The 13,119-nt window shown below is 41.5% G+C and overlaps 1 protein-coding gene across 2 annotated transcripts in view; it reads right to left on the bottom strand.

Moving 5' to 3' along the window:
* Positions 1–4,249: 4,249 nt before the first annotated feature.
* The window catches only part of txndc11 (thioredoxin domain containing 11), an 18,295-nt gene continuing 9,425 nt past the window's right edge, over positions 4,250–13,119 (bottom strand). For both annotated transcript variants that reach the window (XM_084107128.1, XM_084107129.1), the window contains exons 8-12: positions 8,941–9,430; positions 8,701–8,843; positions 5,063–5,175; positions 4,865–4,945; positions 4,250–4,784 (exon numbers count right to left, since the gene is read on the bottom strand). In XM_084107128.1, the coding sequence (XP_083963254.1) occupies positions 4,583–4,784; positions 4,865–4,945; positions 5,063–5,175; positions 8,701–8,843; positions 8,941–9,430 (1,029 nt within the window). In that variant the 3' untranslated portion in view covers positions 4,250–4,582. The remainder of the gene's footprint in view (positions 4,785–4,864; positions 4,946–5,062; positions 5,176–8,700; positions 8,844–8,940; positions 9,431–13,119) is intronic.

Genomic DNA, 13,119 nt, shown 5'->3' with positions numbered 1-13,119 from the left:
ACAAATTTCCATGACGGAAAATGACGTCATAGGATGCAATCGAATCAGCTTGAGCCAAGGAATGAGAGGGAAAAATAATTTTGTTTCTAGCCCTTGTGGTTCAAAAGTTATTAGCATAAACATGAGTGCAACTTTGGACAGTTGGTGGCGCTAGAGGGATTGAGTTGGAGACTCCAGATTTGCTATGGTGACTTTTCAGACTGTCCTTTATCAGTGTGCCAAATTTCATAACTTTCCCGCAAGCGGTTCTATGGGCTGCCATAGACTCCCAGTCGGAAGAAGAATAAGAACGGGAACAGATACAATAGGTGCCTCCGCACCTTCGGTGCTTGGCCCCTAAAAATAAAAATAAAAACAGAGTCAGTGACGACTACGTCGAACGTGAGCGACTGAAGGGTAGGGTTGCCAACCGTTCCGTATAATACGGAATCGTCCCGTATTTGACACATAAAAGTCTTGTTCCGTATTGAACTGATACGGAACGCACTTTGTTCCGTTTTTTTTGAGAAATAGTGCAAATCCATGACAGACACATAGCTTCTAATATATGTCAGACTATGAACGAAGACATTTGTAATTTTTCCCTCTGTTTGTCTATGATCAGCGTAGCGTTTTTAACATCTTGGAACATCATCAGAGAATGCCCTTTTAATTGGTCGTTTCAGTCATTTTGAGTCACGTTCGTAGCAACGATGACAACAAGTGACAACAACAGGGAAATGCAAAAATGTCTTGAATTGCTTGAATGCAATATTTTATATTTCCTTTATTAGCTGTTTTTTTATGTATTATTGTTTTGCACTGGAAAGAAAGTTAACTATAATGGAAGTATAATTATATAAAGATATTTGCACTACACGTCCTTAAAATGTTGTCTATTTAAATTTAAAATAAAAATTTTTTGCACTGGAAAGAACATTCTAGAAGTCTAATTCTATTGAATAAGTTTGCACAAGGCTACAGAAAACTGTTGTGTTTATTTTTCTTCAAATGCAGTCTGAGCTGATGAGTTTTGAATGTTATATGTTGTATTTGTTTAAGTTAAAAATAAAACGTATTATAAACTTAACAAATCCATGGTTCATTGTTGGCAAAATGATCATGATAGCCTTTATATTTCACATCTATGTGGTTCAGTCTTGTATATTGATTAGGCCTACTTTGCTATTCTATAAAAATAGGCCTAATAAGTTGTACTATAATATGCTATAATATATGAAATATATTTATCTAAATGTATCAATTAGTTTCCACAATATTCACCAGAAGTCATCATTTCAGGGGTTATTTTTCAAAATTTTCTTCCGTGGGGACATGCCCCCCCCAGTAGAGAGATTACCGTATGGACAGGAGCAGAAGTTCGCGGGCAATCGGGGGGACGTGGACGTGGAGAAGTGACAAAATAATTAATCAGAATACTTAGCAAAAGTTGCTCCTGCTCCTAGCTCATGGACACCTCCTACTCACACTCTCCGTCTCTGCAAGTTTCGGAAGGGAATGATTCAGATTTCTCTTGGCACAGCTACTAGAAGACAGATGGGTTGCTCACGTCACATCTACGTCGTCAAACTCAGTTTGAGTCTGCGCAGTACGCTCGACCCCCAGGAAATGAGTGCTTCTAATTGACTTCACTTGTCTCCGTTGAATCCAATGGGGACGCTGTGTCCAGTTTATATACTGTCTATGATACTGACCGTGAAGTGTGAAATTGGTTAAAGTTATTGTGTCTCCAAAATGGCATCTTCTCATCCATGAAGTTTGATCTTATTTTCAGTCTAAAGTGTTTCCTGAAGGAGGAGACTGTAAACCTGTTCTACCTGTTCTATATATATATATATATATATATATATATATATATATGTATATATATATATATATATATATATATATATATATATATATACATATATACATACAGTGAGGAAAATAAGTATTTGAACACCCTGCTATTTTGCAAGTTCTCCCACTTAGAAATCATGGAGGGGTCTGAAATTGTCATCGTAGGTGCATGTCCACTGTGAGAGACATAATCTAAAAAAAAAAAAAAAACAGAAATCACAATGTATTTTTTTTTTAAACTATTTATTTGTATGATACAGCTGCAAATAAGTATTTGAACACCTGAGAAAATCAATGTTAATATTTGGTACAGTAGCCTTTGTTTGCAATTACAGAGGTCAAACGTTTCCTGTAGTTTTTCACCAGGTTTGCACACACTGCAGGAGGGATTTTGGCCCACTCCTCCACACAGATCTTCTCTAGATCAGTCAGGTTTCTGGGCTGTCGCTGAGAAACACGGAGTTTGAGCTCCCTCCAAAGATTCTCTATTGGGTTTAGGTCTGGAGACTGGCTAGGCCACGCCAGAACCTTGATATGCTTCTTACAGAGCCACTCCTTGGTTATCCTGGCTGTGTGCTTCGGGTCATTGTCATGTTGGAAGACCCAGCCTCGACCCATCTTCAATGCTCTAACTGAGGGAAGGAGGTTGTTCCCCAAAATCTCGCAATACATGGCCCCGGTCATCCTCTCCTTAATACAGTGCAGTCGCCCTGTCCCATGTGCAGAAAAACACCCCCAAAGCATGATGCTACCACCCCCATGCTTCACAGTATGGATGGTGTTCTTGGGATGGTACTCATCATTCTTCTTCCTCCAAACACGTTTAGTGGAATTATGACCAAAAAGTTCTATTTTGGTCTCATCTGACCACATGACTTTCTCCCATGACTCCTCTGGATCATCCAAATGGTCATTGGCAAACTTAAGACGGGCCTTGACATGTGCTGGTTTAAGCAGGGGAACCTTCCGTGCCATGCATGATTTCAAACCATGACGTCTTAGTGTATTACCAACAGTAACCTTGGAAACGGTGGTCCCAGCTCTTTTCAGGTCATTGACCAGCTCCTCCCGTGTAGTTCTGGGCGGATTTCTCACCTTTCTTAGGATCATTGAGACCCCACGAGGTGAGATCTTGCATGGAGCCCCAGTCCGAGGGAGATTGACAGTCATGTTTAGCTTCTTCCATTTTCTAATGATTGCTCCAACAGTGGACCTTTTTTCACCAAGCTGCTTGGCAATTTCCCCGTAGCCCTTTCCAGCCTTGTGGAGGTGTACAATTTTGTCTCTAGTGTCTTTGGACAGCTCTTTGGTCTTGGCCATGTTAGTAGTTGGATTCTTACTGATTGTATGGGGTGGACAGGTGTCTTTGTGCAGCTAACGACCTCAAACAGGTGCATCTAATTTAGGATAATGGAGTGGAGGTGGACATTTTAAAGGCAGACTAACAGGTCTTTGAGGGTCAGAATTCTAGCTGATAGACAGGTGTTCAAATACTTATTTACAGCTGTATCATACAAATAAATAGTTAAAAAATCATATATTGTGATTTCTGCATTTTTTTTTTTTTTAGATTATGTCTCTCACAGTGGACATGCACCTACGATGACAATTTCAGACCCCTCCATGATTTCCAAGTGGGAGAACTTGCAAAATAGCAGGGTGTTCAAATACTTATTTTCCTCACTATATATATATATATATATATATATATATATATAAACATGTTAGAAATACAGAACTAAGCACGAACTTCACTTATCATTCTGCATCAGCAGGACCATGGCTGATACCAGAACTAATGAGGGCTGATCTTTCCCGTCGTTAAAAAAAAGAAAAGAAGAAAGCTATGCATTGCGTTACACTTCCATGTGTTGACTCCAGATTTCTTCATAACTAATTCACCGTTTAAATTAAATCCTTTACTATAATGATGGTACCTAAAGGAAATGATACATTACTCTGTAGTGAAACTATAGTGAAAAATGACTATTGCTGTTTAAAAATCAGTTGTCGCGTAAAAGTAAAAGTTCCCTCAGAAAAGCTCCTGTCAGACTTACTGCGCCGCTGCGTGATTGATGACGATTAACGGTTTCTGCGCGAGGGAGAATCTTGTCTCTCGCGCATATCTAAAATATACTTTTATTCATAAAATATTAACGATAATATTAGCTTTTTTAGTGCCTGATTGTTATAATGCATAACAATATTTTTAGCTGATTTTTTGAAAAATGTAATTTAAATGATTACAGCTTTTTAAAACCTAAAACTAAATATCATTAAATAGAAAGTAATTTTTTTACATGTTAACTAACTGATAATAAATTGACTTTAGTGATCAAGTACAATTTACACAAATGTAAAGAGAAACCAAATGATACAAAAAAAACAAAAAAAACAGAGTCAGTGGTGATCACATTTACCACCATAAACTTTAATTTAACCCTTCAAATCTGAGAACAATCAAGAAATCCCTGAATACTGCACCAGATGCCATACTTTAGTGATCATGAAAAAATAGACAATTTCAGCAAAACCAACAGAAATACTTCTTTTTTTTTTTAACAGTGTTTCTCTTTAAACCCTCATAAAGTCCAAATGTGCTGCTGAGAATCAGAGGAACATCTTCATTGATCGCTCACGTCTGTAATGACAATCATTATTAATCACCAGAACATGAAATATGAGCTGGACGTGTTCTTGAGCGGTTTTGTGAGATTCTGCCATGATCTCGATCTGTCACTCATCAGGAAGCTTCGCACTTCCCTTCCTGTCTTCCTGACACTTCCCGCAGCAGTCTATGAAGCTCCGCCCCCAGCAGGGACGCTGACTCCGCCCCACTGTCTGACTCCTCCCAGGGGGCGTGGCTAGTGTGCTGCAGAACGAACCGCAGCAGGTTGGGAACTGTCATGGGTGTGTTTTCTGGAAACTTGACACTCATCTGCTTCCTGCGGGAGACAGTAACGTGTGCGAGAATATTTACACTGTACGGAAAAGAGTTTTACACTTTATGATGGGGTTTTTGAACCTGTGTCGGGGGAAGAGCAGCACGGAGGGCAGATGATCCACCATAAACTCCCAGGGCAGATCATTACGACCAACATTCACTCTGAAAACAACAAGAACAGTAATAAACGAACACGATTATTACTGCGGAGCAACTGTAAGTGCTGAATATACGGTCATGTGAAGCTAATGTCAAGTGTTTGCAGGTGCAGTTCCACACCTGGCCACCGTGAGGGCGCCGTTTCCCTGGAACAGACGGGCCAGTTGAAGAAACACGTGATTGAGAAGCGAGCAGAAGCCACACCAGGTCGAATAATACAACAGCAGCACGTCCTGATGAGAAGATCACAGTTATTGCCTGTTGTGTGAATGCTAATATAGTCATCGTTCTTGGTGTGGACGCTAATATAGTCATCGTTCTTGGTGTGAATGCTAATATAGTCATCGTTCTTGGTGTGAACGCTAATATAGTCATCGTTCTTGGTGTGAACGCTAATATAGTCACCGTTCTTGGTGTGAATGCTAATATAGTCATCGTTCTTGGTGTGAACGCTAATATAGTCATCGTTCTTGGTGTGGACGCTAATATAGTCATAGTTCTTGGTGTGAACGCTAATATAGTCATCGTTCTTGGTGTGGACGCTAATATAGTCATAGTTCTTGGTGTGAACGCTAATATAGGAATATAGTCATCGTTCTTGGTGTGGACGCTAATATAGTCATCGTTCTTGGTGTGAACGCTAATATAGTCATCGTTCTTGGTGTGAACGCTAATATAGTCATCGTTCTTGGTGTGAATGCTAATATAGTCATCGTTCTTGGTGTGAACGCTAATATAGTCATCGTTCTTGGTGAACGCTAATATAGTCATCGTTCTTGGTGTGAACGCTAATATAGTCATAGTTCTTGGTGTGAACGCTAATATAGTCATCGTTCTTGGTGTGAACGCTAATATAGTCATCGTTCTTGGTGTGAACGCTAATATAGTCACCGTTCTTGGTGTGAATGCTAATATAGGAATATAGTCATCGTTCTTGGTGTGGACGCTAATATAGTCATCGTTCTTGGTGTGAACGCTAATATAGTCATCGTTCTTGGTGTGAACGCTAATATAGTCATCGTTCTTGGTGTGAACGCTAATATAGTCATAGTTCTTGGTGTGAACGCTAATATAGTCATAGTTCTTGGTGTGAACGCTAATATAGTCATCGTTCTTGGTGTGAACGCTAATATAGTCATCGTTCTTGGTGTGAACGCTAATATAGTCATCGTTCTTGGTGTGGACGCTAATATAGTCATCGTTGGTGTGGACGCTAATATAGTCATAGTTCTTGGTGTGGACGCTAATATAGTCATCGTTCTTGGTGTGGACGCTAATATAGTCATAGTTCTTGGTGTGGACGCTAATATAGTCAACGTTCTTTGTAGTTCTTTGTAGTTCTTGGTGTGGACGCTAATATAGTCATCGTTCTTGGTGTGATTGCTAATATAGTCATCGTTCTTGGTGTGAACGCTAATATAGTCATCGTTCTTGGTGTGGACGCTAATATAGTCATCGTTCTTGGTGTGGACGCTAATATAGTCAACGTTCTTTGTAGTTCTTTGTAGTTCTTGGTGTGGACGCTAATATAGTCATCGTTCTTTGTGTGGACGCTTATATAGTCATAGTTCTTGGTGTGAACGCTAATATAGTCATCGTTCTTGGTGTGGACGCTAATATAGTCATCGTTCTTGGTGTGGACGCTAATATAGTCATCGTTGGTGTGGACGCTAATATAGTCATAGTTCTTGGTGTGGACGCTAATATAGTCATCGTTCTTGGTGTGGACACTAATATAGTCATAGTTCTTGGTGTGGACGCTAATATAGTCAACGTTCTTTGTAGTTCTTTGTAGTTCTTGGTGTGGACGCTAATATAGTCATCGTTCTTGGTGTGATTGCTAATATAGTCATCGTTCTTGGTGTGAACGCTAATATAGTCATCGTTCTTGGTGTGGACGCTAATATAGTCATCGTTCTTGGTGTGGACGCTAATATAGTCAACGTTCTTTGTAGTTCTTTGTAGTTCTTGGTGTGGACGCTAATATAGTCATCGTTCTTGGTGTGGACGCTAATATAGTCATCGTTGGTGTGGACGCTAATATAGTCATAGTTCTTGGTGTGGACGCTAATATAGTCATCGTTCTTGGTGTGGACGCTAATATAGTCATAGTTCTTGGTGTGGACGCTAATATAGTCAACGTTCTTTGTAGTTCTTGGTGTGGACGCTAATATAGTCATCGTTCTTGGTGTGATTGCTAATATAGTCATCGTTCTTGGTGTGAACGCTAATATAGTCATCGTTCTTGGTGTGGACGCTAATATAGTCATTGTTCTTGGTGTGGACGCTAATATAGTCAACGTTCTTTGTAGTTCTTTGTAGTTCTTGGTGTGGACGCTAATATAGTCATCGTTCTTGGTGTGAACGCTAATATAGTTATCGTTCTTGGTGTGAACGCTAATATAGTCATCGTTCTTGGTGTGGACGCTAATATAGTCATCGTTCTTGGTGTGGACGCTAATATAGTCATAGTTCTTGGTGTGGACGCTAATATAGTCAACGTTCTTTGTAGTTCTTGGTGTGGACGCTAATATAGTCATCGTTCTTGGTGTGATTGCTAATATAGTCATCGTTCTTGGTGTGAACGCTAATATAGTCATCGTTCTTGGTGTGGACGCTAATATAGTCATCGTTCTTATTGTGAACGCTAATATAGTCAACGTTCTTTGTAGTTCTTTGTAGTTCTTGGTGTGGACGCTAATATAGTCATCGTTCTTGGTGTGATTGCTAATATAGTCATCGTTCTTGGTGTGAACGCTAATATAGTCATCGTTCTTGGTGTGGACGCTAATATAGTCATCGTTCTTGGTGTGGACGCTAATATAGTCAACGTTCTTTGTAGTTCTTTGTAGTTCTTGGTGTGGACGCTAATATAGTCATCGTTCTTGGTGTGGACGCTAATATAGTCATCGTTGGTGTGGACGCTAATATAGTCATAGTTCTTGGTGTGGACGCTAATATAGTCATCGTTCTTGGTGTGGACGCTAATATAGTCATAGTTCTTGGTGTGGACGCTAATATAGTCAACGTTCTTTGTAGTTCTTGGTGTGGACGCTAATATAGTCATCGTTCTTGGTGTGATTGCTAATATAGTCATCGTTCTTGGTGTGAACGCTAATATAGTCATCGTTCTTGGTGTGGACGCTAATATAGTCATCGTTCTTGGTGTGGACGCTAATATAGTCATCGTTCTTGGTGTGGACGCTAATATAGTCAACGTTCTTTGTAGTTCTTTGTAGTTCTTGGTGTGGACGCTAATATAGTCATCGTTCTTGGTGTGAACGCTAATATAGTCATCGTTCTTGGTGTGAACGCTAATATAGTCATCGTTCTTGGTGTGGACGCTAATATAGTCATCGTTCTTGGTGTGGACGCTAATATAGTCATAGTTCTTGGTGTGGACGCTAATATAGTCAACGTTCTTTGTAGTTCTTGGTGTGGACGCTAATATAGTCATCGTTCTTGGTGTGATTGCTAATATAGTCATCGTTCTTGGTGTGAACGCTAATATAGTCATCGTTCTTGGTGTGGACGCTAATATAGTCATCGTTCTTATTGTGAACGCTAATATAGTCAACGTTCTTTGTAGTTCTTTGTAGTTCTTGGTGTGGACGCTAATATAGTCATCGTTCTTGGTGTGAACGGACCTTTATTCTAAATAATTTATTTACTTTGCTGTATCAGGCTGAATGTGTGTTATATATCCCCTGTACTCTCTTTAAGTTAATAAAAGCATTTAAAAGAAGAGCTGATCTCACCCGCTGGGAGTCCATGACGGTGTCCAGGAAGCTGTCTGAGGTCACTTCCTGTATGAGGGACTGAGTGTGCTGATGTTGTTTGTGTCCCACCAGATGTCTGTGTAAAGGACTGAAGGAGACGCTGAAGTTCTGGATGAAATCTTCTGCTCCACAGACACAGAGAGAACAGCAGTTATTACTGGTGCAGTGTGACGTGTGTGTGAGTGTGTTTGTGTGTGTGTGTGTGTTCAGTGTTTTTACCCAGCGAGTCGGTGTGCTTGAGCACGTAGTGCGTCTCGTCTCTGAGGTTGATGATGGTGATGAAGGGCCGGCCGCTGTGATTGGTCGCCCCGAGTCTCTGTGCCAGCGTCCAGTGCAGTGCGGCGTCCAGCATGTAGAAGCGCAGCGTGTTGTTGGTTCGGCACTGAAGGCCAGTGATGGAGCCAGGGATGGAGTCAGGGATGGAGTCAGGGATGGAGTCAGGGATGGAGCCAGGGATGGGCCTCGGGACGCTCCTGCAACACACACTGATCTGACTGAACGGACTGTATGAGCCCTGGACGCTCCTGCAGGGGGCGCTGGAGAGCTGGACGTGCTCCACACACACACCCAGAGCCCAGCAGTGAGAGACACACAGCTCACACACACTCGCTTCAGCGCCGGACGCCAGCAGGGACTGACAGCAGCGCGGGACAGAAGACACACCATCCTCAGAGCCACAGGAGTGATAACGCAACGCCACATCAGTCACCTGACACACACAGAACACACCGCTCAAGTGATCCTCACACACTAACACTTCTCTGACAAACATCTGCTAGAACAACAACATAAACACTGCAAGCGAAGTTCATGAAGGACAAATCAGTGCTTATGAGGCAGCCGATGAAGTTCGAGTTGAGTTCATGTTTTAGTCTTCTTTAGGTTTTAGTTCTATAGGCAGGGTTTGGCTTCATCTGACGCATTTATGCATCAGTAGTTCCCCTCCAGGGAACTAGGGGCGGGTGATATACCGGGATAAATCTGTCCACCGGTGGAGATTTTGGACTATCGTCTTTATCGCAGTTAAGTTCACAGACAGGACACGAGCAATGAAGCCGCTGGAAGGGCGGATGGAAAGCCAGTAGATCCACGTTTGCAGGCGAGAGCTGACTGGCTCACTTTAGACAATCTTGAGTATTCCAAAGTGAATAGTATACAGGAGTTATTAACCGTCAAAGCATGAAGTTCACTAAGAGCCAATAATAAAGAAGTCTTCAGTGAAAGGAGCCTTAAAGTTCCCCTGTGGTGAAAATCCAGCTTTATATGTCTATGTGGTGTTTTTAATATGAATTTACATATGGTTTGTCTTAAAGCTTAAGTCGACAACATTGCTGAGTATTTTCTCCTTAAAACTGCAGTGAACCAAAGACAGTCTCAAAAACACGCTTTGAAATCGCTTTGACGTCACAAACTACCTTGTAACCAATCAGATCAACGTGTGATCATCAACCAGTGGATCTCTGAGCTGAGTGAGTGAGCGGAGGCGGGGCTTATCTGCATATTCATAGAGCCGCGCATACTAAATGAGGCAAGGGTGTCGAGTTACATTCAAGATATTTTAAGGCAATTTTATTTAAAGGAAAAAAATGTCATGTTATTGTCATGTCTTGTCATGTTATGTCTTGTTCTTGATCTTTCTCTCTACTCTGTCTCCCTCTGCTGGGGTTTTGGAGTTGCTGTTTCTTTTCCTTCTCCCTTCCTCCAGCTGTTCCTCATCTTCTCTAACTACCTCGTTTACTCTCTTCCCACCTGTTCCCTCTCCCCTCTGATTAGATCCCTATTTCTCTGTCTGTTTCTGCTTCTTTCCTTGTCGGATTCTCACTTGATTTTCTCATGCAAGAAACGAACAACAGTCCTGTTTGTCTTGTCCGAGTCCTGTCCTGTTGGCATCTGCCTGGTGAGCGCTATCTATACCATAATAATCATCTTGATCTTTGTATTCTGTCCAGTTCATCTGATGCTGAAAGAGATCTGGACAGTAGTGATCTGAGCCTTGTCAACACTGAGAGACCCGCAGCCTGTCACCGTTATCACAGTCATCTCTGTCTGCCGTCAAAAGAGACTCTTTTTGATCTTTTCTGATTTTTCTTTTACAAAAGTATTTTTGTTTTGTTTTATATCGCCCTCTCTGCGAGTTGCCTGTTTTGCCATTATCTCTCAAGAAGAGGATTTGTGTTCTACATTATTGCCACCCAATGTTGCTACCCTGTGTTCTCATTAAAGACTCTATTTTTGTTAATTCGCTATTGGGTCCTCTCTTACCTGCATAACAAAAAAGCCTAAATATGTCATTTTGGTGATCAAAGATGAGTTTTAAGGGATGCAATGATTGACTACAGGGGGACTTTAAATCAGTACAATATACAGGAGTGCATTAAGGACCAAGGACAGATCCCACGGTGGAATCAGTGGCTTTGAAACCCTGTTCAAACGCCCTGCACACGAGCGAGTGTTGACCTATGGTATTCCTGTCAATCTCCACAGGGCACGCAGAAACTGCAGCAAGATCAGCCTTGATGATAGAAAAGGCTCTGCACTCATCTAAAAGTTCTTGCAAAAAGCAACATATCAGCAACAGGACAGAAAAAAGGAAGAAAATGTCTGTGTGTGCACCATTGCTCAAATATACTCCATGTCTGGTCATATGCAGATCATGCTGAAGCCGCTCTCTCGTTCTGAAGAGTCTCACTGACCCTTGAAGGCTTGTGAGAGGAGATCTCTTCGCAGCGGGAGAGGCCAGGGCTGGATTATCCCCGTCAGCCACAATTTACCAGCCCACTTCAGGGCTATCAGTGTGACTGTGATCTCCTTACTCTTTCTAGAGTTGGTGGAAGTTGGGACTGTCTGTCCCGGCAGTAAAGGAGGATAGGGCTGTCCCGTGATTGTGGAGGAGGCGACATGTCACCGACAATTCAACCATGGGGTTGGACATTCCCAACTCCATCCATATTGTGAACGTCCAGCTTGGAGAAACCTTTAACATGCACCTTATGTGAGAAGGGTTCGTCCCAGAATCACAGGGCAAGTGTGCGATTGCACCCTCTTCCCGTCATACAGTCCCTCTCTCCACCCTGGTCTTCTTGCTGAGATGGCCAGTTGATAAGAGTTTAGCACATCTCAATGAGGCCCTGGATTGGGGAAGGGAGACTGCCAGGTCTAGAAGACAGATTAGGAGTTAGGATAGCATCCTCTTCATCTTCCTCTAAATTTCCTCCAAGAGACGAGTAATGGATAAGAGTTTAGCAGCTGCTCTCCTACACGTCTCAGTGAGGTCCTGGAGTGGGGAAGGGGAAATAACCCATGGCACTGCCATCCTCCTCCAAAGGACGAGATATCGCCTCATCATCTTTGGCCCTTGCCAAGGGATCTGATTCAAAGAGGGAAGTAGTTCAGGAGAGATCTCATCCATCAACTCTCCGCATCTCCCCACCCGGATCTCTGCAACCCTTAACGGGATCTGAGAGCGGTGCGGGCAGCACTCGGGGTTAGGGAGCACAGCCTTGTGCGTGTCTGAAGGTCCTTGCACACCAAGTATGAAATTTTCATATGCGCTTTTTTATGAAAAACGTTGTATTCGTCATCCTAAAAAACTTCACTCACAGAAAACTTGCACACTGTGTCCGATGCGTATTAATTAATCAGTTGCAAAAAAAGTTAATCATCAAAGTAAAAATAACATTTTAAAATATTCTGGAGGATTATTAAAAAAAATAATAATAATAGGGTTTTAAAAGTCATCAGTTCCCTGATTTAATACTTCATAGAGACACCTTTTGCTTTAATTACAGACATCCATTTTTTCTGAGGGATACAGTCAAACCACACATTATTCAGACACCAGATATACATTTGATATTTTTCACTAGTGTGATCAGGACACTATAGTTCATTTATGTAAGTGAGGAGAGCAAAATACAGCAAACTGTGACATATTACACCCAAATATTCTTCATACAGAGACTACCAGTCAAATTTGGGACCAAAAATGATTCGGACACTTTGAGCTGATCATGTTTTGCTGAAGTGTGTTTTCTTTAATTGCTAATGCTCTTTTTACACACAGACTGAACACAATGAAGCATTGCTTGGTGATTGGTTGAGCTAAACTGGTATTATCTAATTGTGTAGTTAAATTTAACAGCTGACAGATATTCTACATAATTCATGTGTGAGACAGTCTAACAGAAGGACGGACAAAACCAGTCAAATATCAACTGAGTTCTGCTCATATTTTATTACCATTTTCTAAACTATAGCGAATAAACTGTGATAATGTGAGGAATGCTGAAGGTGTGTGAATAAATCTTGGTTTGACTGCACTAGCTTTGCAGACCTAGATTGGGGAATATTTGCCCATTCTTCCTTCAGAATTGCTCTAGTTCAGTCAGATTCGGTGGT

The sequence above is a fragment of the Abramis brama genome (genome assembly GCF_963993115.1).
Source record: "Abramis brama genome assembly, chromosome: 2".
In the NCBI taxonomy this organism is placed as follows: Eukaryota; Metazoa; Chordata; class Actinopteri; order Cypriniformes; family Leuciscidae; genus Abramis; species Abramis brama.
The sequence above is the reverse complement of the archived record's forward strand: the minus strand, read 5'-3'. Positions and strand labels throughout refer to the sequence as shown.